Below are 22,730 nucleotides of genomic sequence, written 5' to 3' on the forward strand. Positions count from 1 at the left end.
AGGTCAAACCTACATTCCTTGTACGTGCAAAATTCCCATTGACTTTAATAGAAGTTTTGGGCGTGCAGGGAGAATAGAATTAGGTCCAAGGTGTGCAACTGTGATTGAGCTATTTCATTCCTTTCTGGAAGCATATAAGATATTATCAATGTACAACACTACATATTCTCTGTTTGGTTCATATAATGTAATTTGAAACAACGATTGATAGCTAAATAATACAAAATAAAACAAACTGAAGCAATATTGCATACGTGAGAGCATGAAGAGGCACTGAAAATAATATTTCAATATACTAGCATTTTGATCAACTAATAAAATATCAGATTTTAAAAGAATGATTATACTTATTTGTTTATAGATTTGTCAACTATGGATTATTTCTGCTAAAGAAATGTCTGAAATGACACATTTAAAATTAGACTTGGCAGAGCAATTTGCCTAGAGATTATTCTTGTGAAATATTGATTCACAGCACTGCTGTGAGCAGGATTACTATCCAAATTGGAAAAGCCAGCCTTGGAGAGCTCTTTATCCTTTAATAACAATTAGCTCCTTTCTCAGAGGGACATAACTGACCATGGCAAAAGAAAGCTGCAAAATGTCTGGCATAGAGAGAAGCTGAGGCCTGTTCTCTCTAGGGATGAATGCTTCAAGGGGAGACAGGAAGACAGAGAGAGACACTAGGAAAGATGGTTTTCTGGAGATGGAGGAGGGAGATTCTGGTAATTTACATGCTGCTAATAATCAGATGTTCTGAAGAACCGGATCATATTCGCCTATCTATTCTTGGGCTTTTACCGGTCAGTTGCATAACAGGCCAGAGAAATCTAACAGCAGGAGTGTTACCTGCTATTCATTTAGCCTTGGAACATTTATACAGGCATTCATGGATTTTGAAGAAATATGAACTCCAGGTAACAGTAAAGGATACTCAGGTAAATGGATGTGGTAATGTTTACAGGGTTTTATTTTAAATAGTATGTGATCACACACTTTTAGCTCTCCATTGCATTTTCAGTTGCCCATGTGTTGGGAATTCTCCCCTCATAACAAGGCAGCTTCAGTCCTTGATAAATGTGTTTGTTATGTTTTGTTTTGATTTTCTTTTCTTCACAATCATTTGGCCTCTGCCTGAGCTTGGCCTGTTGGATGGAGGCTTGAGGGTCTGCCTCTTCACCTAGGAGCTATCAGCATTACATTAGTGAGTTAGGGGAAGTCATACATCCAGTGCTGCACTCAGCACTCTGGAGGCAACTTGGCAGTAGTACTTCTCCTATTTGCTATGGTACCTGGAGGGTGTTCCCTCCCCATATCAATCATTGAGCATTCCTGAATAGTTCTTTTTCTCTGGACTATCTGTGTATTTCTTTTTTTTGCTTTTTTTTCCTGCTTCCTCTGGAGGTAGCTCCACAGATCAACACTCTGTTGCCTGTGAGTTACCATAGGGAAAGTCATTGTTAGAGAAGGAAGAAAATGAAGATGTGCTGTGTGTCTGTCACAAGGGGAGGCAGTCAGTGCATGAGGCCTTGTTGGGTAAAGGCAGCTTGCTAGACCAAATGACCAGAGGTGGACGGATGTACAAGAGCTGGAGGTTCTGAGGAGTTAGATGTAAAGACATTTGAAGGGACACCTGTAGTTGTAATACTTCAAAATTTTATTCATCCCAAATATTTGAATCTCCTCTCTCATTTGCAAGATCATGAAGGTGGCATGGGAGAGATCTGACTAAGCAGACAAAAGTGAAATTAAAGGACTGATTTACGTTGGAAGTTAAATATTACATTCCGATTCAAGAGAGAGCATTTTTAATCAAATGAAAGAAAGACTCTCTCACACTCTGTTGCCTGGTGGTTTAGGGCACTGTGGTGGGAGATCAGGTTCAGATCTCTGCTCTGCCTGAAGCAGAGTAATATGGGATGAAAAACTCTGCTCCAAATCAGGGAAATAGGGACTTGAAATCAAATCACCCACACCAGTGCCCTAGCCATACATATCCCTTTCCTGAATCAAAAAGCTCTACTTTCAATCTGAAAATGAACATTTTGACACAATTCCGTTTTTGCGAAAATGTTCAAAAGGTTTTGGTTTCATTCCAATGTAGCAGGAAACCAAATTTCTAATGTTGTTGCAAAACAGAATTGTCATCATCTGATCAGATCTACCTAACTCTAAGTCCCACACTCTGTGGTGCTGTGTGGCCATTTTGCACCACCCTGCCAAATGATTCTAGCTCTACAGCTCGTGTAGCCAGCCACAGGAGGATCATCCTACCTAGTGTAAAGGGATTCCTTCCATGGAACAAAGATACACCCCATTTCTTCTCCCTCTCTTCCTGTTGCCAGCAAAGGGGGAAAGGATAGCTGGAAAAGGGAGGCTGATACAGTTTCTGTATTGCTTACTGATTCCCAGGTGCTGTATTGCTTCTGGGGTTTGTTGGCACTCAGCTAATTTAAGAGTAATTCTTGGGCTCTTCTGATTTATGCTGGTAGTCTAGACGGAGGACTGCCCCTCACACAGTCAGCCCAGGACTGGGGGAGTGCAAAGGTCACCTGAACTATGTTGTGTGATCCTGGGCTGAGGATCTTGGCCTATATGTCAAGTTATTGTAGTATGTAAGGTACACAGCATTACATAAAAATAAAAAAAGTTAATTGATCAATCAAATATTTTCTATCTGTCAACTTCTGTTTCTGTCCACACAGATCAGCTTACACAGTGAAACAATAATAGTAGAAAAAAATAGGAGTATTTGTGGCACCTTAGAGACTAACAAATTTATTTGAGCATAAGCTTTGTGGGCTACAGCCCGCTTCATCGGATGAATGCAGTGGAAAATACAGTAGGATGATTTTATATGCACAGAGAACATGAAACAATGGGTGTTACCATGCACACTATTATGAGAGTTTTCGTTACAGTGTGCATGGTAAACCCATTGTTTCATGTTCTCTGTGCATATAAAATTGTCCTACTGTATTTTCCACTGCATGCATCCGATGAAGTGGGCTGTAGCCCACAAAACCTTATGCTCGAATAAATTTGTTAGTCTCTAAGGTGCCACAAGTATTCCTGTTCTTTTTGCAGATACAGACTAACACGACTGCTACTCTGAAACCTGTCAGTAGAAAAAAATATCTTCATATTCGTCAAACCAGAACCTAGCAATGAAAGAGGTGCTGAAAAGTTTTGAAGTTAACACTAAGGCCCTGAGCCTGAAAATGACTGCATGGGGGTGAATTGCTGTGCCTATGTGGAGCCCCCATTAAGTCAGTTTAGCACCAGTTCAACAGTGCAATGCAGTGCAACAGTCCACTAAAATGCAATTACTTTCCAATTTGGGACATAACTGATTTAATATTCTCTAACCTACGAGTCATAGGCTGAAAATGTAATAGAAACGTGTTAAAGTACATTTTTACCCCTCAATATATTGTTTATTTTCTGAGAAGTCTACCAAATATCAAATCAAACAAATATTTGCTTATTTATAGCTTTCCATATATATAGATAGATAGATAGATTAGATCAAAGATAGGCAGAGCATGTCATACCAATAATGATCATAGTGTACTTGTGATGAAAGGTATTCTGTTATCCTTTGTCAAGGTTCCAAAAGATTATAACTGAAAGAATTTCTCATGTAACGGCAACTGTCTATTTGATTCGCCAGCACTGTAGTGTAATTTTCAAGTGCTTAATTTAAAACTAACATGAGTCCTTATACTACAAAATTGCCTTATATTTTGGCTATGTGTTTAAATAGTAACAGAACTTTATCAATTCTGTACACCAAAATTTTCATTGCTAAAATTAAACAGGACAAATTTATTTAACTGTGTTCTAGTTATTCATTTTCCTCAACCTTAACTGGAAATGAAATTGGCAGAATGTGACCTTGGTAAACTAATATATTTTAGAATATTAGAATAACAGAATGAGGATACAATTTTTTAAGCTAGTGTCTGAATTAAGTATGTGAATTCAGTGCTGGTGAAAGGCATTGGCATAAGACCCCTGGTAAGTGAAGTCCTCTGTGTACTTATAGGGCAGCAGGGAGGTAATCTTTCCATATACCCTGCCTCATCAGCAGGCTTCAACTCTAATCTGGATGGGAGGAACTTCCTCTAGGAATAACAAGCACAGTTCAGCCTCCATGATCATGGAAATTCTTGGCCTCTCTAATGAGTCTGCCAAAGTGTGCTCATGAGTTTGTGATGTGGGAGTGGAACGGAAAGCTACCAAACACTTCTCATATAGGGCAAACTTAATTGTCATTCCTTGTGTTTGCATTATGTTAGTCTCTAATTTCATGAATGCATGCTATTTTTTCCCATATGGATGATCAGCAGGTTTTGAATTGGGTAACTCCAGATCCACAGCATAGATCTCTACTATTTGAGTGAAAGGAGCAACTGGTAACACAGTTAGGCTGCTGTTCTCTAGGTGAACTAATCTCTAGAGGAGGACATAAAACATAGTGAGTTACATAATTATTTGTTTCAGAGTAGCAGCCGTGTTAGTCTGTATTCGCAAAAAGAAAAGGAGTACTTGTGGCACCTTAGAGACAAACAAATTTATTAGAGCATAAGCTTTCGTGAGCTACAGCTCACTTCATCGGATGCATCCGATGAAGTGAACTGTAGCTCACGAAAGCTTATGCTCTAATAAATTTATATAATTATTTGTGAGGCAGCAGTGGAGTGTGGGGCATCAAGATTTCTGGTTTCTATTCATAGAATCATAGAATCATAGAATATCAGGGTTGGAAGGGACCCCAGAAGGTCATCTAGTCCAACCCCCTGCTCAAAGCAGGACCAAGTCCCAGTTAAATCATCCCAGCCAGGGCTTTGTCAAGCCTGACCTTAAAAACCTCTAAGGAAGGAGATTCTACCACCTCCCTAGGTAACGCATTCCAGTGTTTCACCACCCTCTTAGTGAAAAAGTTTTTCCTAATATCCAATCTAAACCTCCCCCATTGCAACTTGAGACCATTACTCCTCGTTCTGTCATCTGCTACCATTGAGAACAGTCTAGAGCCATCCTCTTTGAAACCCCCTTTCAGGTAGTTGAAAGCAGCTATCAAATCCCCCCTCATTCTTCTCTTCTGCAGACTAAACAATCCCAGCTCCCTCAGCCTCTCCTCATAAGTCATGTGCTCTAGACCCCTAATCATTTTTGTTGCCCTTCGCTGTACTCTTTCCAATTTATCCACATCCTTCCTGTAGTGTGGGGCCCAAAACTGGACACAGTACTCCAGATGAGGCCTCACCAGTGTCGAATAGAGGGGAACGATCACGTCCCTCGATCTGCTCGCTATGCCCCTACTTATACATCCCAAAATGCCATTGGCCTTCTTGGCAACAAGGGCACACTGCTGACTCATATCCAGCTTCTCGTCCACTGTCACCCCTAGGTCCTTTTCCGCAGAACTGCTGCCGAGCCATTCGGTCCCTAGTCTGTAGCGGTGCATTGGATTCTTCCATCCTAAGTGCAGGACCCTGCATTTATCCTTATTGAACCTCATTAGATTTCTTTTGGCCCAATCCTCCAATTTGTCTAGGTCCTTCTGTATCCTATCCCTCCCCTCCAGCGTATCTACCACTCCTCCCAGTTTAGTATCATCCGCAAATTTGCTGAGAGTGCAATCCACACCATCCTCCAGATCATTTATTCCTGTCTCTGTGAGTAGAGTATGGTCTAGTGGTTAGAGCAGTGGTTATCCACATAATAGCTAGGCATATAGATTTGGTACAGTCTGAAAGAAAGTATGATTGAGTGAATGAGAGTTGACTGCATCATATTAGTGTTCTGGGCTCTGTTCCCAGCTCTGCCTGGAGAGACCTTGTGCAACCTGTCAGTTACTTAGCTACCTCTCTCCTGGGGTGGAGATGTCAGACCTTAATCAGTCATTATCACTGTGAGCTGCACAATTCAGAGACTTCATCAGAAGAGGTGAGACCACAACCCATTGTTTCTTGGTTCCCAGTCCAGCACATCTTTCTGTAGACCAAAGGGGTATTTTGGGGCAAAATGTCTCTTGAGATTTTAACTGAGAGGATGGCAGATGTAATCAGACTGTCCAATGTGTGAGTGTCTCTGGAGGCTTTCTTCTACATTAGTAGCATTTGCAGGTTCTCCCACAAACCTTCTCCGAAGCTTTCAGAGTTAGTGGGTAGATAGATTCTTACATGCCTGGCCCCAAATCATTATATTCTATTGGTGGACTGGAGACATTATTTCAGCTCCTCAAGTTCCTACTTTGTTCTCATCTAGGCTTCCAGGATGGGAATTAAAAAGGGTGGTTTAAACATACAGTATACACAGTGTTATTGTTGGGTAGTTCCTATGCCATTCCAAGGTACCACTTTTTCCTTTGATTGTATAGGGATGTTTGAGTCTATCATTATGCATACATGCTCTGCCTGTGGCAAGTTGTTGTCCTAACACACAACCTCCTGGCTGGATGTGGCATTGCAGCACTAATGTCTCAGTTTCCTCCACAATGCATTGGCCTTATCCAGCTGTAGGAGTGTCCTGGCCCTCCAACTAGACCACATGATAGAGTCCAGCCCCTTTTGGAACCACAGAGTCCTTTACCAAAATCCACTAGAACCACACACACACAAACTCTCAGCCCAGCTGGGTTCAGTAGGTTGCTTCTTCCTCACAGGTGTGCCTCAGCTGCTATAGTATTTTCCCCTCACTTCATCCCAGACTCCTGTGCCTTCCACAGCCCCACTGTCCAAGAACTGGCAGACTCCTCCCCTCACTCGCGGATTTAGGCAGGCCGCAGCTCCTCAGGGTTCCCACTTCCCATCAGGCTTCAGCTCATCCTGGGAATAGCGTTGCTCTTCTCATCCTTCTTTTGGGTTGCTTCCCAGGGAGAGGATATTTTTCTACTCTCTTCCCTCTCATTTGAGTCTTCCTTCTTGACCTTCCTGGTCCCTCTACACTCTCACTCCAGAGGGTGACTGCTGAGTGTCTCCCTGCCTGCAGCCCTCTTCCGCTCTGGACGTCCTCCATTCATAGTAACCACCCAGCTGGGGTTTGTGTTCTGTTAAGCCTGACCCAAAACACAACATGCAGCTAGATAGCTCATCTTAACCCATTTACCCTGCCTCAGAAGCAAACCAAGATGCCCTGGTCTGGATTAGGTCTTCTTATTGGTCTACTGTTTAGTAACAAACAGTTTGCTTTGTAATAAGGGCGTGACATCAAGAATCTAAAGGAATGCTATCTGTGTGTAACAGAGCTTGTCTAATGCATGATTTTGTATGCTTATACCTTCTGAGAAGGCACAATGAAACTGTCACATAAAGTGACACTGATAAGCAAATTATTTCCACAGTGAAAATTTCTAAAGTCCTCTTCTTCTTATACTATCTAAATAAGAAAGCTTTTCTGCTTGAGGCTTAAACTTCAGTAAACTGAACTGTTACATCAAGCTTGTTTAAATTATTTAACGTTGGCTTCCTTTTCATGCAGGAGGACCGGTGTATGGGGATTTCTACTTAAAAGCAACTTAAAAAAATTAGACAATTGGTATTGACTTTATCATGTAATTCTTATTTATTAATTAGAGTGGAATTTCATAAATTAGAAACTGTAAATTGTTGGATTTTCCTATGTGCAACTCTTAGGATAGAATTTGCAGCTCCATCTGCATGAATAAAATTGCATTTTTGACTTCTTTTGAAATGCTGTATGAAACCATCTGCCCAGAAAAGTACAGAAAACAAAAGGGTCTTGTGATTCAGAAAGCCTGTGTTCCAAAACACATAAAGTGTAGTGAGAAGTATTATTATCTTTGCACTGTGAAAAAGCTTTGACAAGATGCTTTGGGGACTTACATGAATTAGTACCCTCTGAAAGTTACTAAAAGACCATGAATTTGGAAAGTCAGTTCACACCTTCCAGCAATTGAGATGAGCAGAATATCAGACTTTACCTTTTAGAGGAACTGAATTATGCCATAGACATTTACATTGTGAACCACAAAGTACTTGTCAAATGCTAATTTTAGCCTTCCCAAACTGCCATATTACTGTCCCCATTATTAGAACTGTCTAACTAGAAATACCAAAGAGAAAATGCTCTTTTCTGCAATGAACATTACAGAAAATCTTTCTCTGCTGTGATTATTGGCAATTGTTCTTTTTATGAATTATACATTTTAAAAAAGTAGGACGATGGGGCTGGCCTCATTGCCTGTTGGCTTAATGCTTTGTACTGCCACGGAAGGCGCGTCCAACTTCAGTTTTATTCCAAAATTTCACTCTTCAGTGCAGCAGAAGATGGGAGAGCTGTGGATGCACACAGTGTATGCAACCATTGCCCTGAGTAAGGAGGTATGGTAAGGGAGTTCTAGCTAGTTTTCTTAGAACAGAAAGATTTTATTACATGTATGTCTTGTGGGGAAACCCAAAATGTTTTCCTTCACTCACTGATATTATTCTGTTTCTTCAGCTCTATCTTTGCTGTGTCTCCCTTTATTTTCTCCCTCATTTTAGAATCTACAGGGTTGGGGTTTTTGTTTTTTCTTTCTGCTTTTTGGACAGTTGCTGTACATTAAGCCAAGATTTCCATTGAACTGTCCACAATGATGTCCAATGTCTTTTTCCTGATTTGGTTCCTCCTCCCCTTGTGTGACATGTTCCCCCAGTGTTAGTTCCCCTTCTTTAGCTTTAAGCTAAAGCATGTCCTCAAGCATCTCCAGCGTAGACCTGATGACTAGGTGGGGGTTGCTAGGAGCAAATATGTCAATATCTTAGCAATTACCTCCAACTTTGGGTAAGGGCTACACAGGAGCAGCACAGTGACACAGCAGAGGAAGTTGGGGCAAAGCACTGGTGCTTCCATCCTTTCTCCAGCCAGTGAAAATGTTCTAGTTTGCCGCACTGGGATTGATGAACCACAGAATATTAGGAGGGTGGAAAAGGCAGGACAGTGTTAATGCTTCCTTTCCCACTCCTAGCTCCCCCTGCAAATCTGAGCTGCTCCTGAATATGCCCTCCCCATTGGCCCCCTCTGCTTCTGGCAGCACCCTGCATGTGCCCTGCCTGGGCACTCCTGTGGAATGAAGGCATGTTCCTTGGCCCTTCCCTTCCCCCACATTGAGATGTTTTTGTGGCAGGTCTCCTCATGTCAGAGTGTTCACTGTAGCCCATGACCCCCTTGACCCCACATTAGTAGGTTCCTTTGAGCATCTTGAGGAGTGGAGTTGCATTGTGAAGGAACATGAGGAAGATAAGGGTGTTGGTTTGGGAAGAGCACGGTAGATTGAGAAGGCATGGGGTTGTAGGAACCCATGGATGATATGTGAAGCTTTAGGGGGCATGGTGGCTATATGGAACTGTGGGGGCACAAGGAAATTTGGGCTGTGTGTAAGATTATGGAGGAGAAGTGGGGATTGAACTGGGCATGGATCTGAGGGAGGGAATGCGTAGAAGAGAGGTGCTGTGCTCTAATGGACCACCTATGTCTTGATAGAGAGGAAGTCTGCTTTGATGATCCACCAATGATCTGTGAGATAAGAGCTGCATTCTGAGAAATCACAGTTGAAAAAGTTGAAACCAAAATAAAATGTTTCAATTTTGTCAACATTAAAATTTTTTGCGGGGAGGTATTTTCTTTTGCAGAGAATTTCAAAACTTTCATGTTTTGTCCCTAATAGGAACAAAATTGAATGTCAGAATCTTGAAAAGCCTCCATGAAATGGAATTTCCCTTCTCCACACAGTTCTACTCTTGTCTTCTCACATAAGTTTTTCCTATGGGATACTCCCGTCAGAAGCTTTTTAATAGTGGAAGCTTTATGAATTGCCAGCCCTATAATTTGAGAATGAAAATGGACAGCAGAAACAATAATCAGATTCTGGGAAAGATTATCTTCAATTAATGCAACTGATAAGGTCCTAGTACTGCTGTTCATTTTTCTGTTTGAATGAATCCACGCCTCTGGTGAATGCTGTTACTCTTGGAGCAATTTACATTGTTGTGATTTGTGACTAGTGCAGAATTGTCAACTTCTACAATAAATACCACCCGTAATGTTTCCATTCTGCTGTCATTCCTAGACAAGTCTTGCATTGTTCTTTAGCTTCCACTCTAAAGAAGTGATAGAAAAAAAATGCAGACCCTGATTTTGCTGTACAAGGCAAGATCATTTTCCTTAAGTATAACAGCCTTTAGCTGAGAAAATGCACTGGCAAAACAATGGAGTCCTTGATAACTAATACCGTTTTTAGATGGGTTTCTTTTGGGTAAAGAAAATTTTAGAATTCAGGTCTATTTGTTTTCTGCAGGAGATCAAATAACAAAGAAAACAAAGACCACTGTGCATGGAAAGTTTGTCCTTTTCAAACTCCTTCTTTCTAGCTCGTTCTTGTCCCGCCTCAGATCCTTTTTCTTTCCAGCCCCCTTATTTTGATCCCAGGCAGGACCAGCACTCATCCCACAGTATATCAATCTGCTTTTTTGAAATTTGTTGCACTATATATAATTGATTATGAGGAATCCCAGATTGTGGGTCAGTGCATTGTCTCATACTGGCATGCATGTAGGTGCTGCTTAGCCATTTTTTTCGAAAGTAGCCACCATCCAAGCTTCTCCACCATGCCAGTGTCACTTGCTTCAGGCTCTTCCCTGATCGGCACTTGTAGGAACAAGTCCATATTTCTAGATGGGGTCAACTTGTGAATTTGGCTGACCACTTATAGTACATAGTTTTGCCAGGGTTTCAGATATGTCCATTCAGTCTTACTATGGAGGTGCAGGTCACAGCTCCCTAGTTAAGGCTGTATTGTGCTGTACACTTATAGCAATACTACACTCTCTCAAGTAGTTTAGATACTATTAGTTTTCACCCAAAATTGAGTCATATTGTTCTTCTTAGGCTAAAATGTCTTTTCTAGATTTTTTGATCAGCCACTTATTTTTACATAAAATTTCTTAAATACACCTATTTTGAAATTCAATATGTGTGGCAGCTGGCTTGAATGTCTTTATAAGTTTCAGTGATCTCAATAAATAAAAAATGTGGACAGTTCAGGTTTTGTATAATAATTAAAGCATAACAAATGTACTGTATTGGCAGTTATTCAAAACTGAATTAGCTTTCATTATTAAATCATTTGCATTATCTATTATAACTATTTTATTTTGTGACAATGTGTGCCAACAAGTAACATTCTTCGTCGACATAAAGTAATTATGACACAACATCTTCCCTTTTGGTAAAGAAAAGGAACAAAAGCACATCTCTCGGAGGCTGTGCCTGCCCAATTTTCTGACTGCTTCCAGATTCTCCAGAAGCCCTGTTCAGCCAGGGTCCCCAGCTCCGCTTTCCTCCTTCTCACTCTTAGGCTCTTATCCTGGCTCCCAACCATAGAAGCCACGGTGCAAGCCGTCCTACTCCTGCTCTTCTCCCAGTACACTCTCTTTGTAGGTGTGCTTATCTTATGCTGATGTCTCTCAAGTCTCTCAAATCTACTTTTCTCTAGGTGCCTAACTCCCTTCCTCCAATCTAGTATCTTGGCCTATCTTTCTGACATCTTTGTGGATTCATTATGTTAACTCAGCATGGCCCAAACTGAGCTCTTGAGCTTCCCTCCAATGCTCCCCTCTCCCCATTTCTGCATTACTGTGGAGAACACCACCACTGTCCCAGTCACTCAGGCCTGTAACCTGGATGTCAGCTTTGATTTGGCCCTCTTAGGCTATGTCTATGCTTTCAGCTGGGTATGTGATTCCCAGCTCAAAGAGACATACCTTACTAGCTCTCATTGAGCTAGCACACTAAAAGTAGAGTACGGGTGCCATGGCGTGAGCAACAGGAGAGGGTAGTCGTAGTTAGTGACTCAGATGGGATTGTATTTGGGGCAGCTAGCCCCTCCTACCCCTTGCACTCATGCGGCTACGCTCTATTTTTACCATGCTAGCACGATTAGAGCTAACGTGGGTACATTTCCTTGAGCTGGTAAGTACACACCCAGCTCAAAGCTCAAACCCTTACTGTACCCACATTCAGGCCATTTCTAAATCTCAACACTTTTTCCTTACACAGTAACTGTAAATTCCAGCCTTTCCTCTGGGCACTGCCAAAGCACTCATCCAAGTCCTCATCATTTCACGTCTTGACTATTGTAACCTCCTCTGGTCTGACATTGACTATTGCAACCTTGATCCTCACAAGTCTATTCAGAATGTTGCTGCTAAAATAATGTTGGCTACTCACTCACATCATTTTTCCCATTGTCTTTCCCCCCTGGGTCCCCTTTCACCTGAGCATCAAATACAAGCCTCTTGTCTTTACCTCAAAGCCTTGTATACCTTAGTCCCACCGTAACTAGCTGACCTTATAACCTCTCATGATGTTGACCCCCAACATTACTCTGCCAGGATTCACCGTCTTTAATACCCACCAGTCAGCCTCTCCCTTAAACACCTTCATGCTTTCTCTGCCATTTTTATAAATGAGAAAAGCTCCCTGAAAAAATCCAAAGTCATTACCTTGTTCTCCTTCAAATCCCTCCTTAAGACTTACCTCTGCAATGAAGCCCACAAAACCCTGCCTGAAATCATGGTTAGACAGGTGACAAGCTGTAACTGTTGCTCTTCTGTTTCTTTCCTTTTTTCCTGCTCCCTTTCTTCCTATCTCTAACCCCCTAATTTTAAAAAAATATAATACCAGTAACAAAGCTGGTCCAAATTCATTTGATTACTCTACCCTTCATCTATTTGTGTCCTGGCATGCAAGCCCCTCAGGGCAGGGTTTGTCTCTTTTGTTTGTACAGTGCCCAACAAGTCCGAAGCAGGACACTATCAGAGCATAAAAACCTGTGACATTAATTTTATAATTCTTGTAACTTTTTTTTTTTAAACACCTAAGGCTCAAACTATGGCTTTGATCCTCCCAAACTGATATCATCTGCTCAGGTTTGATCTCAGCAATGTCCACTGACTTTTGGGAAAGCAATATTTTAGAAGTTATTCAGGAAAAAAATTGGATGTACAGCGTAAATCAAGCCAAGGTGACAAGCCAGAAAGTCATTTGTGCATGTGCGGCAGAACTGGTGCTCTGGGTTGGCAGATAACCTGATGTCTGAATATATGGGTGGATCAAAGTGATGTATTGTGGTGATTGAACCTACAGAGCACATATGTACTGCCAATTCAAGTCCTGATGTTGGCAGCGTTCTGAGCGTGTGTGTTGTGAATGTTAGTTATTTTTGGTTTACATTCTGCAGGAACTTCTTTGGGAAGCTTTGGCCTGAGAGCAAACATTCTGTTTTAAGAGCTGATATTTAACACAGCGTTCTAAAATTCACATGCATATTCAGATTTTTATTTTAAAAAATTATCAAAGAAGATAGCATTAATTAAAAGGAGGGGAGAAGAAAGACTCTACTAAGCAGCAGCACTATGGTAATGTATCCTGCTGTGTGCTCCTCACCCATTTCCTGAATAATGGAATTGAGTGTGAGCAAAGAAAAGCAAGTAGCTGTTACTCTCTTCAATGTCCGCATGCTCAAAGGGATTGCTGAGTAGGGCTGGCTGAGAATTTTCCATTGGAATGATTTTCTGATGGAAAATACAGATTCTGCCAAATCAAAATTTTCAATGGAAAAGCCATTATTTTGCCATTATGAAAATCAAAATAAAATAGTTCTTTACAGGTTGATTCAACCCAAATTGGAATATTTCATTCTATTCAACAGTCCTATAATGTTTCATTTTGAATCAATTCAATACAACATAAACTGCATTTCCCTATCAGTGGATTGCCTGATGGGAGTTGTACTTTGGCCTTCAATCTCTCCTAATGGCTGAGATCCCTGGAGGACTACAGCTTTTGTAATACAATGTACTGAGCAAGCTCTGTGTGGCACATCATAAGAGTCACATGTTTGGATGCATCATGGGAGAGGTAGTCTGCCCAGGAAACCTGGCCCATAGGAGCATCAGGTTTTTGAACTTCCATAAGGCAATATGCCACACTAGGAAATGCTTTTAATATTTAAATGGCTTAAAATGAAGACATTTATTTCATTTCAACAAACTGAAACCAAATATTTCAATTTTGGGGATGTTAAAATGTTTCATTTTGATCAAAATGCAAAAAGTGTTTTGACATTTCTAAATCAATTTTGTTTTGGAATTTCCATTCCAGGAAGAATTTTCAATATTTCAACTTCTCATCCTGATTGGGGACAAAAACAAATGCTGAAATATTGGAATTTCCTGCAAGATGGAAATTCAAATTTTGCTTATCTCTGTTGCTGGCCTTCAGGAAAAGTACCCATAGTAGAGAGCTCTGTTCTAAAGACTGGCAGGAGATCCACATTAACTAATGCAGTACCCGGATAGTATTATCAGTTAAAACAGTAAGTTATGTTTATCGTGAAAAACCAACAAAAAACAAATTTCAACTTTCTATTATAGTGCATTCAATCTACATAAGCCAAAGACTCACACCTATTGGTTTTGCTCATTGGTACAAATTACATTATCTTTACATTTCTATTATAATATTGAAAAAAGATAATTGGTCTAATTCTCATTTATACTAAAACTTTTACCAAATTCTGCAATGTAAAGGAGCGTTAAAGTGGATGCAGATTACGTGTGGACACTGCCACAGCTGGGTAAGAGAGCTTTAATATAAAAGAGAATGAAGCCATTCATGTTTTTCCATAGAACACATAAAAGAGAGTATATAGTAAAGGTTAAAAGAGTTGATCCATGGACTGTGTACAATCTGACTGATAAAATGTATGGGTCAATTGCCCGTTATTCTTAAATTTGGCCTGACACCAGCAGCAGTGGAAACAGTGCTCTAGTATAAAAGAGCTTTTAAGATCACATAATCCCAAGCATTTATCATTGGGCACTCTGATTCATGTGTTAAGAGGTTGACAGAGAGAGGAACAGACTCTAAATTGCAGAAGTGCTTTGTACATGGAAAGGCTACAAGAGGAAAACTGATGGAATCCTGGAGAGCTTCCTTGTGCAGCCCATGCAGCTAGTAAACACAATGGCTACTCCTGCAAAGACAGACAAACAAAAAACAAGAGGCAAAGGAAGGGATCCTCTAAAATAATGTAGTCTGACCTCCTATATAACACAGAGCTATAGATTTTACCCCAAAAGAAAAGGAGTACTTGTGGCACCTTAGAGACTAACAAATTTATTTGAGCATAAACTTTTGTGAGCTACAGCTCACTTCATCGGATGCATTCAATGAAGTGAGCTGTAGCTCATGAAAGCTTATGCTCAAATAAATGTGTTAGTCTCTAAGGTGCCACAAGTACTCCTTTTCTTTTTGCGAATACAGACTAACATGGCTGCTACTCTGAAACCAGATTTTACCCAGTTATTCCTGCATCTAGCCCATCAACTTCCAGTTGAACTACAGCATATCTTTTAGAAAGACGTGCAATTTTGATTTAAAAAGTTGAAGTAATGGAGAATTGACCACATACCTTACAAAGTTGTTCCAATGATTAATTATTCTGATTGTTAAAAATGTGCCTCCTATTTCCAGTTGAACTTCATTTTCCACTGCATCTTGCCTTATCTGCTAGATTAAAGATCCTTCTAATACCTGATATCTTTTCTCCATGCAGCTAATTGTAGATCTGTGATCAAATCACCACTTAACTTTCTCTTTGATAGACTAAAGTTTAGTCTCTCGCTGTAAAGTAGGTTTTCCGGGACTCAAATCCTTCTTATGGTTCTCTGAACAGAGCATGGCAGAATACCTCTACTTTATTTTTTCCCATTTGATCTCTGACTCACCTAGAAGCCTCAGCAGCATGGTTCCAAAGGCTACTTGGCCCTGTGACTTCTACTAATATGCTGAGATCTGAAAAACAATACAGATGAAAATATGAAATAGTGAGGGAGTTACTGATGTTAAAAAAATGTAGTAGAATGGAAGAGTTCCCATGGAAACTCTTAGATATGTCCATGAACTGTTGGTGTTCAGAATATATTTCTTCCAACTCTTTTGTAAATTCCTGAATGAATAGTATGGACATACAGGTTATATTTATACAGTTGTAAAGGGGTTAAACTATTATAGTTTGTTTGAATATTCTGATAACATCTAGCTCAGTATGAGTTTCTTACCAGGAAAGAAAATCGTAGTCCATCTCCTTGACAACAAAAAATTGTTACTAGTGTGTAAAAGGTGGACTCTAATAACACTATGCAGTTAACATATTGTGAAGATTCTGCAACAGAAAAGCTGCTGTTTGAATCTGAAATTAAAAATATTACTGAAAATGTTTTAAAATGTATTTGTTGAATATTGTATCAAAGATTTTCATGATTGCATAATGATGGCACATAAATGTTCTATTGTAGTAGTGCAAGTACAAAGGCGTACTTTGTCCTCTACAGTTAAAATGAACCATACGCAGGAGTAGGGCCTTAGACATAACTAAACAGGCAGCACATCAAAGGGGTAATGTAATAGTACGGGGCAACACATGGGTCAACGTAATAGCATATCAACAAGCAATACTGGTTTCTGACCTCTGGTTTCACCTCTCCTGAAGTCTTGTTCAGTCACAGATAGTGAACAGAACAGACCATTAAGGTCATCTAATCCATCTTTCAACCTCTGCAAGATTATTCCCTTTAGTAAATTTTCTAGGCATTGCCCTGTCTAATTTGACATGTCTCAACTGAGAACTGAAGGAGCTTAATCCATCATTTCCCATGTTGCATGTTTTGTCTAATTTACACATTTCTATAACTGCTGTTATCATTTTATTTCAACAATGAGAGGGAGTTTCTTGATAGTCATCCTATATTTCTTCTCTCTTAATTTTAACCAATTATATTATTAAATAGGTGCCCATCGACCTAGTTTCTGAGCACTGAACACAATGCTAGAAATGCAGTTGCACCAGAAATATATATAGAGAGGGATTACTACCTGTCTGCTGCATGATGTGATGCTTCTGCATGTATACCTTAAAATGTGTCATTTGTTGCCAGATCACACTGCAAATTGTGCCTGATTTGCTGTTCCCTATGAGCTAATACAGTCTCTTCTAGATTTGTTTAGGGTTGTCAACTTTCTACTTGCACAAAACCGAACACCTTCGCCCCATCCCCTGCCCTGTCCCTCCTTCAAAGCCCTGCTAACACCCTGCCCCTTCTCGAGGCCCCGCCTCTGCTCACTCCATCCCCCCTCCCTCTGTCAGTCTCTCTCCCCACCCTAACTCACTCACTCATTATCACTGGGCTGGCTCAGGTTGACGGTGTGCAGAAAGGGATGAGGGCTCCATCTGGGGGTGTGGGCTTCGGGGTGGGCCCAGAAATGAGGGGTTTGGGGTGCAGGAGGTCTTGCCATGCCAAATGGAGAAACTCCTGAATACCTGTAAAAATCTGGGCCCAAGCATTCAGCAGGACTCACAAAAAGATGAGAATAAGAACATACAAAGTTACATTAGACAGGATTTTATAAAACATTTGGCAGGGAGAGAACACTTTATGCTTCAAGATATAAACAAATCTCTTACTGGGGATCTTAGGAAAAATCTTATGGCAGTTTATTCCATATTGCCCCTTTGGGATTTCTTGCATCTTCCTCTGAAGCATTTGGTATTGGCAACTCCCAGAGATAGATACTGGACTAGATAGACCTTAGGTCCGATCTGTTATAGAAATTCCTATGTTCATTTCCGATTTGGTAAACTTGATAATTTTGTAATTTCTTTAAAGCACTGTGCTTTATGGATACCCTTCATGGATACCATCCCTAGTAAGAGACAGGGACTTCACAGGGAGAAGTAGCTTCTCATGAGCTCTCAAAGAGGCTCAGAAGAAGAGGAGAGTACCAATTGTCCAAATACATTCTCCAGTAGATAGATCAGAGTCCTTAATATGGAGATATTGCCTAAATATGATATCCTTATAGGAAACCTCAAAAACCATCCCCACCAGCATCAAGGCTCCTATGGGCCCACAGAAAGTTAATGGTGTGGAGACAGTCATATATTGCTAGGAGGGGATCCAGAGGGAATGGAGCGATTTTCAAAATCAGGCACAGATGAACCATATGTCTGGCCCTATTAAAGGATCCCTGACACCAAATGGATGAAACGCCATCCTTAGATGATACAAGAGGCCTGTGTGGGTGGCCATTAATGTAGAGACTCCCGCTTGCAAAATTTTGTATGAGTATTTCCCTATGCTACGAACAATAGGGCACAGCAAAGGGGAGCACAAAGGAGAGCCTCCAAATACCTTGTACAGTCTCTTCATGTGCAGCTGACACACTGTTAATGGGGATTCTCCACCACAGTTTTTGTCAAACTGAGTGAAAATGAGGGGGCCCTGGCACAGACTGAGGTCATGTGTAACAGGGCAGCCTCTTGTCTGGAGAGGCGCCTGGCAGACAGGTGCTGAACATCATATGACCCATCTAGACAGCGGCAAGTGATTGGGTCTGTTTCACAGGATCCACTCACCACAGCGATGCCTCCTGCTGTCTGTCATGGGGATTAGCCCTGCCATCTAGTGCACCCTCTTCTGGTGGTGCCTCTCTTATCATCCTTTATGCCTGCAGACCCACCTCAGTCCAAGTATTGCAGCATCATGACTTGGCCCTCTGGCCATGTCACCATCCATGTTGCCTCCTTCTGCAGGAGTTTGGTATCTTCATCAATAGGCCAACCATTTCCCCAGGGGTGATTGAGGGTGGTAGAGACCAGGGCCCATCCAGTACTTCAGGTCTCAGCCCAGGGACCCTGTAAGTAGCAGCCTCCTGCTGCCTTTCCTTAACTTCCCCACCAGTGCTGCTTCAGTTCCCTGGGCCACTTCCCCATGGCTCCAGCACCTTCTTCGCACTCTTCCCAGGGCCTCCAGCCCACAAGTCCCAGCAGCCAACCAGGAGTTCCGTCCTGCTCCTTGCAAGCAACTGCTCTGTCCAAGGTGCTACCTTTCTGCAGCCTGCTAGGCACACAGTCCTTTCTTCTTGGGCTCCCTGGAGCAACACAACACACCTGCCCACTCTGCCCTACAGCCACTTTTATGTGAGCCTGCTGGGCCCTGATTGGCTGGTCCATGCAGCCTCCCCGCCCCAGTTGGCTGCTTCCTGCACAGTGTCCCAGGCTGCTTAGAGGACTCTCCTCCACTGCTCCTTTCTGGGATAGGATGTGGCAGGCCCATGAGGCCTTCATTAATCCCTTCCACTCCAGTGTGTAGTGAACATCCCATCACAGTCTGATTACCACTAAGGTATATACATGAGAACCCAACAGGACCAGGAGGTGTCTGGGAGGACACTTTCCTGCTATTACAGCAGAAGACTACAAGTAGTAGGCCCTATGGACTATCCCCTAGCCTGGGTAAGGTCCTGACTATTAAGCTGTTGGAGGCCAGAGGACCCTACAGTCTAGGTTGGGAAAAGGCCTAGTATTTTATGTTATCAAGCCACATTTTGTGCGTGTGTATGTGTGCTGGAGAATAAACAGAGCCCAGAGGTAAGGGTTAGAAGGTGAGCTAGGTGTGGTTAATTGTTTTCCCAGGCTGGTACTGGGTCCGCCATCCTACACAATGCCTTTTGTCAGATCTATAAGCTGCTAGGGTCTTGTGCCAGGGCAGTCCTCCCCATATTTAGGATGACTGTTATAAATGATGTGTGTGTACTTAGAACTAGTCAAATATCCTCCTGGGTATGGTTAGGTGCAGAACTGGAAAAAACAAACACATACAAACAAGGACACTTCTCCTCTCCCTCATAATTTCTTTTGTTGAATTTCAAAAAATTGATATTTGAAATTTTTAATTGTAATTTTAAAATTCTAAAAATAAACTGGCTCCAGTTTAGGAACTTTGCATAAAAGGTGTTGCCTGTTCGCCTCAGAAAGGGCAGGATTGGTCTCCAGGTCCTGTTTTTTCGCCTCTCCCCCTGCCATCTGTGTGGTGCCAGGATGTTGCTCCCAAGACACTGCATCTATTCTTCCACCTCCCCTTACCCTCCTCTCCTAGTTCTGTGTCCTTTCCTCCTGGCTGGAGGCCTAGAGAAATGCAAACTGATCTAATGAGATAACATGACCGGGTCTCCATATATTCCTTGGCCACAGAACTTGCTTCCTACTACAAAACTGTGCTGTAGAATCTTGGCTCTTATTTTATGTAAAATTAAGCTTCTAGGTTTTATGGTTGCTGAAAACAAGAATGGAGCATAAATTGATGTCAAACTAGGTCTGCAGAGTGCTTGGAACAATAGGTCTGAAGGCATGGGAGTAATTTTGGGGGGACATTGCCCCCTAAACTGAGGCTTGGTTTGGGAAGGGCACATGAGGTCATGTGCCCCTGCCCCCTCCTCCATTTCTGCGAGTGCTGAGCTGCCCAGGGCTTGCTCTGTTCAGCCTGCTGGGGACTGAGGAGCTTTGTCATTTGCACGCTGTGCCTCCCCCGCCCACATATTTCCAGCTTGCTCAACCCCGCTCCCCGAAAGCCAGACCTAGGTGGGGAGTGGAGGGATGTAAGAAGCAGCTTCTCTCCTGCAGGGTGAGGGAGGGTGTATGTTCCAGCTTTCTGCCTTTGCAGCTGGACACTGCCTCCTGGGTCCTAGTGCTGGTCGTTTTCTACTTCTGTGTGTGCTGGGTGCTCTGCATGGCCACCATTCTGTTTCCTGTACAATAGTGAGTGTCCATGGGGTGGAATGGGCAGAGCAAGGCAAGGGGGTCAGGGGATGTGGGGGAAGGTGGGTGAGGTGGGGAAGAGGCACTGGGGAAGGAAGGCGTTTGGGATAGGGAAGGGGGAAGAAAAGGGGATGGGGGAATTGGAGAGAGGGATGGAAGACTGGGGGGGGCAGGGGGATGGGGCAAGGGACAGTGGGAAGAGGAAAGGAGATGGGGTGGGGAGAGGAAGGGGGAGGAGATGGAGCAAGAAGCAGTGGTGAGGCGAAGGTGGATAGAATGGGGAAGAGAAGGGGATAGCAGAATGGGGTGGGGGAGCGGGACCCCGGCATGTGATGTCCCCTTGGCAGCAGCAGAAGCTGAGGTTCCCCCATTAAGCCGGCACTTTCCCCGGCCCCCCTCCCCCCCCGGCAGCCCAGTTACCACTCCAGACAGCGAGAGAGAGCCTGTAGAATTGGTTTCAGTGTGCACATGCATGCATGCATGCTGCCCCTCAAATATAGCAATCTAACTGTGCCTATGTCTGAAGGATATGACCAGTAACAGTCCTGTGCATTCTGCAGTTCTGTGGCTGTACAATCTGGCATGTTGCCAACTTGTCACAGAATTTAGCATTTTTTAAATGGAATTCAGTATTTTGTCACAGCTGGGTACCTATTGAGTTTCTGGCTCAAGCCTAAGGGGAGAAGACACTGGACCCAGGATCCAAGTGAATGTGGGGCACAACAATTGATACAATAGGGATGAGAGTGAGTGTTACAGGGTCAAAATCAGGGAGTAGAGGGGGACGCCAAGCAGAGAACCCCAGACAGCCCCCACTGTTCCTCAAAGGCATCCAGGGAGCCAGTGGACATGGCCCAGAGGAACTCTGCCAGGAGACATGACCTAAGAGAGAAACATAAATAAACCCCACCCTCACAGAGAACCTCCCTGTCCAGCATCCTCCTCCTAGTATAGTGGATGGCCATCTTGGCCAGCGCCAGGAGGAGGTTGATGAAGAAGTCTCACGATTTTCTGGGGCCATAGATGGGGTGTGTGAACATTAGGAGGGGGGGAGAGCACCCAGGACCTGAGGAGAAGGTTCTGGAAGAGCTGAAAAAGGGGCTGCAACCTGGCACACTTGAGGTAGATGTGCCAGGGTCTCCCTCACATTGCAAGTGTCAAGGAGGAGGGTGAATTGTGCCAAGTGCTCACGGCTCTGTGAAGGAGCCCCCAACCAATATCCCCGGTGGGCTAGGGGACCAGGGTAGAACACAGACTGGCCCACGGGAGCTCACAGCTCTGTGAAGGAGGTCCTGCCACTTGGTGTTGGGGTAGGACATGAGGGTCAGGAAATGAAGGGTATGGAGCATGATACAGCTGGGTACCTGACGTTTCTGAGATATCTTGTGTATTCTTTCTCTCCTACCCTGGTGGACCAGCCTCTAATTTTCCCCAGAAGTAACAATGTGATGGCGTAAGTACCCCATACAGGTAAAGAGAGAATTTATTGGAGACAGAGTAGTTAGTACACCTGGTTGCACCTGGAGGGTGGACTAGGCCTAATTAAAGATGAAGAGCATCTGGGGGAGGAACTGAATGGGTAAGGAGGAGACTGCAGGAAGATTGGGGAAGAACTCTGGGTTCTTCTCTCTCTCTGCTGGAGAGCAGAGGACATCTGTAGAGATGCAAATGTACAAATCCAGGGAAGGGCTGTGGAAAAATGTCTGAAAGAAGGTCAAGGTAAGAAGAAATGGATGCAGTGAAGAATCTGAGGGAACAGACCATGGCTGCTTCCTATAGCGGCCCTGGACTGGAATCCAGAGGAGAAGAAGGGTCTGGGTTCCCTTCCTGGTCCACTGGAAAAGGGGGTGCAGAAACACCCTGAAACAAGAGGGTAAATCACTATTGAGTTTAGAACTGGGCCTGTAGGGATAACACCCTGGGACGAGTCACCCCACACCAGAGTGGGAGGAGAACCCTGCAGAGCCCAGGAAGGGATAAAGAGTCTGTGGAGGAGTAAACCTGAGTAGGGGTAAAGCGTTTTATGTTTGAGTTCAGTTTATTGGACTTTGTTTACCCAAAG

At 42.8% G+C, this 22,730-nt stretch overlaps 1 protein-coding gene across 3 annotated transcripts in view; it reads left to right on the forward strand.

The window, feature by feature from the left end:
• Nucleotides 1-22,730, forward strand: part of GABBR2 (gamma-aminobutyric acid type B receptor subunit 2) — an 868,870-nt gene that overhangs the window by 19,102 nt on the left and 827,038 nt on the right. The window contains exon 1 of one of the 3 annotated variants that reach the window (XM_043508506.1): nt 500-938. The exons of the other annotated variants lie outside the window; for them this stretch is intronic. Within the exon in view, the coding sequence (XP_043364441.1) occupies nt 648-938 (291 nt within the window). The 5' untranslated portion in view covers nt 500-647. Of the gene's footprint in view, nt 1-499; nt 939-22,730 lie in introns of those variants that run through there. 3 annotated transcript variants of the gene reach the window in all.

This window comes from Dermochelys coriacea, chromosome 2 (assembly GCF_009764565.3).
Source record: "Dermochelys coriacea isolate rDerCor1 chromosome 2, rDerCor1.pri.v4, whole genome shotgun sequence".
NCBI classification, from domain to species: domain Eukaryota; kingdom Metazoa; phylum Chordata; order Testudines; family Dermochelyidae; genus Dermochelys; species Dermochelys coriacea.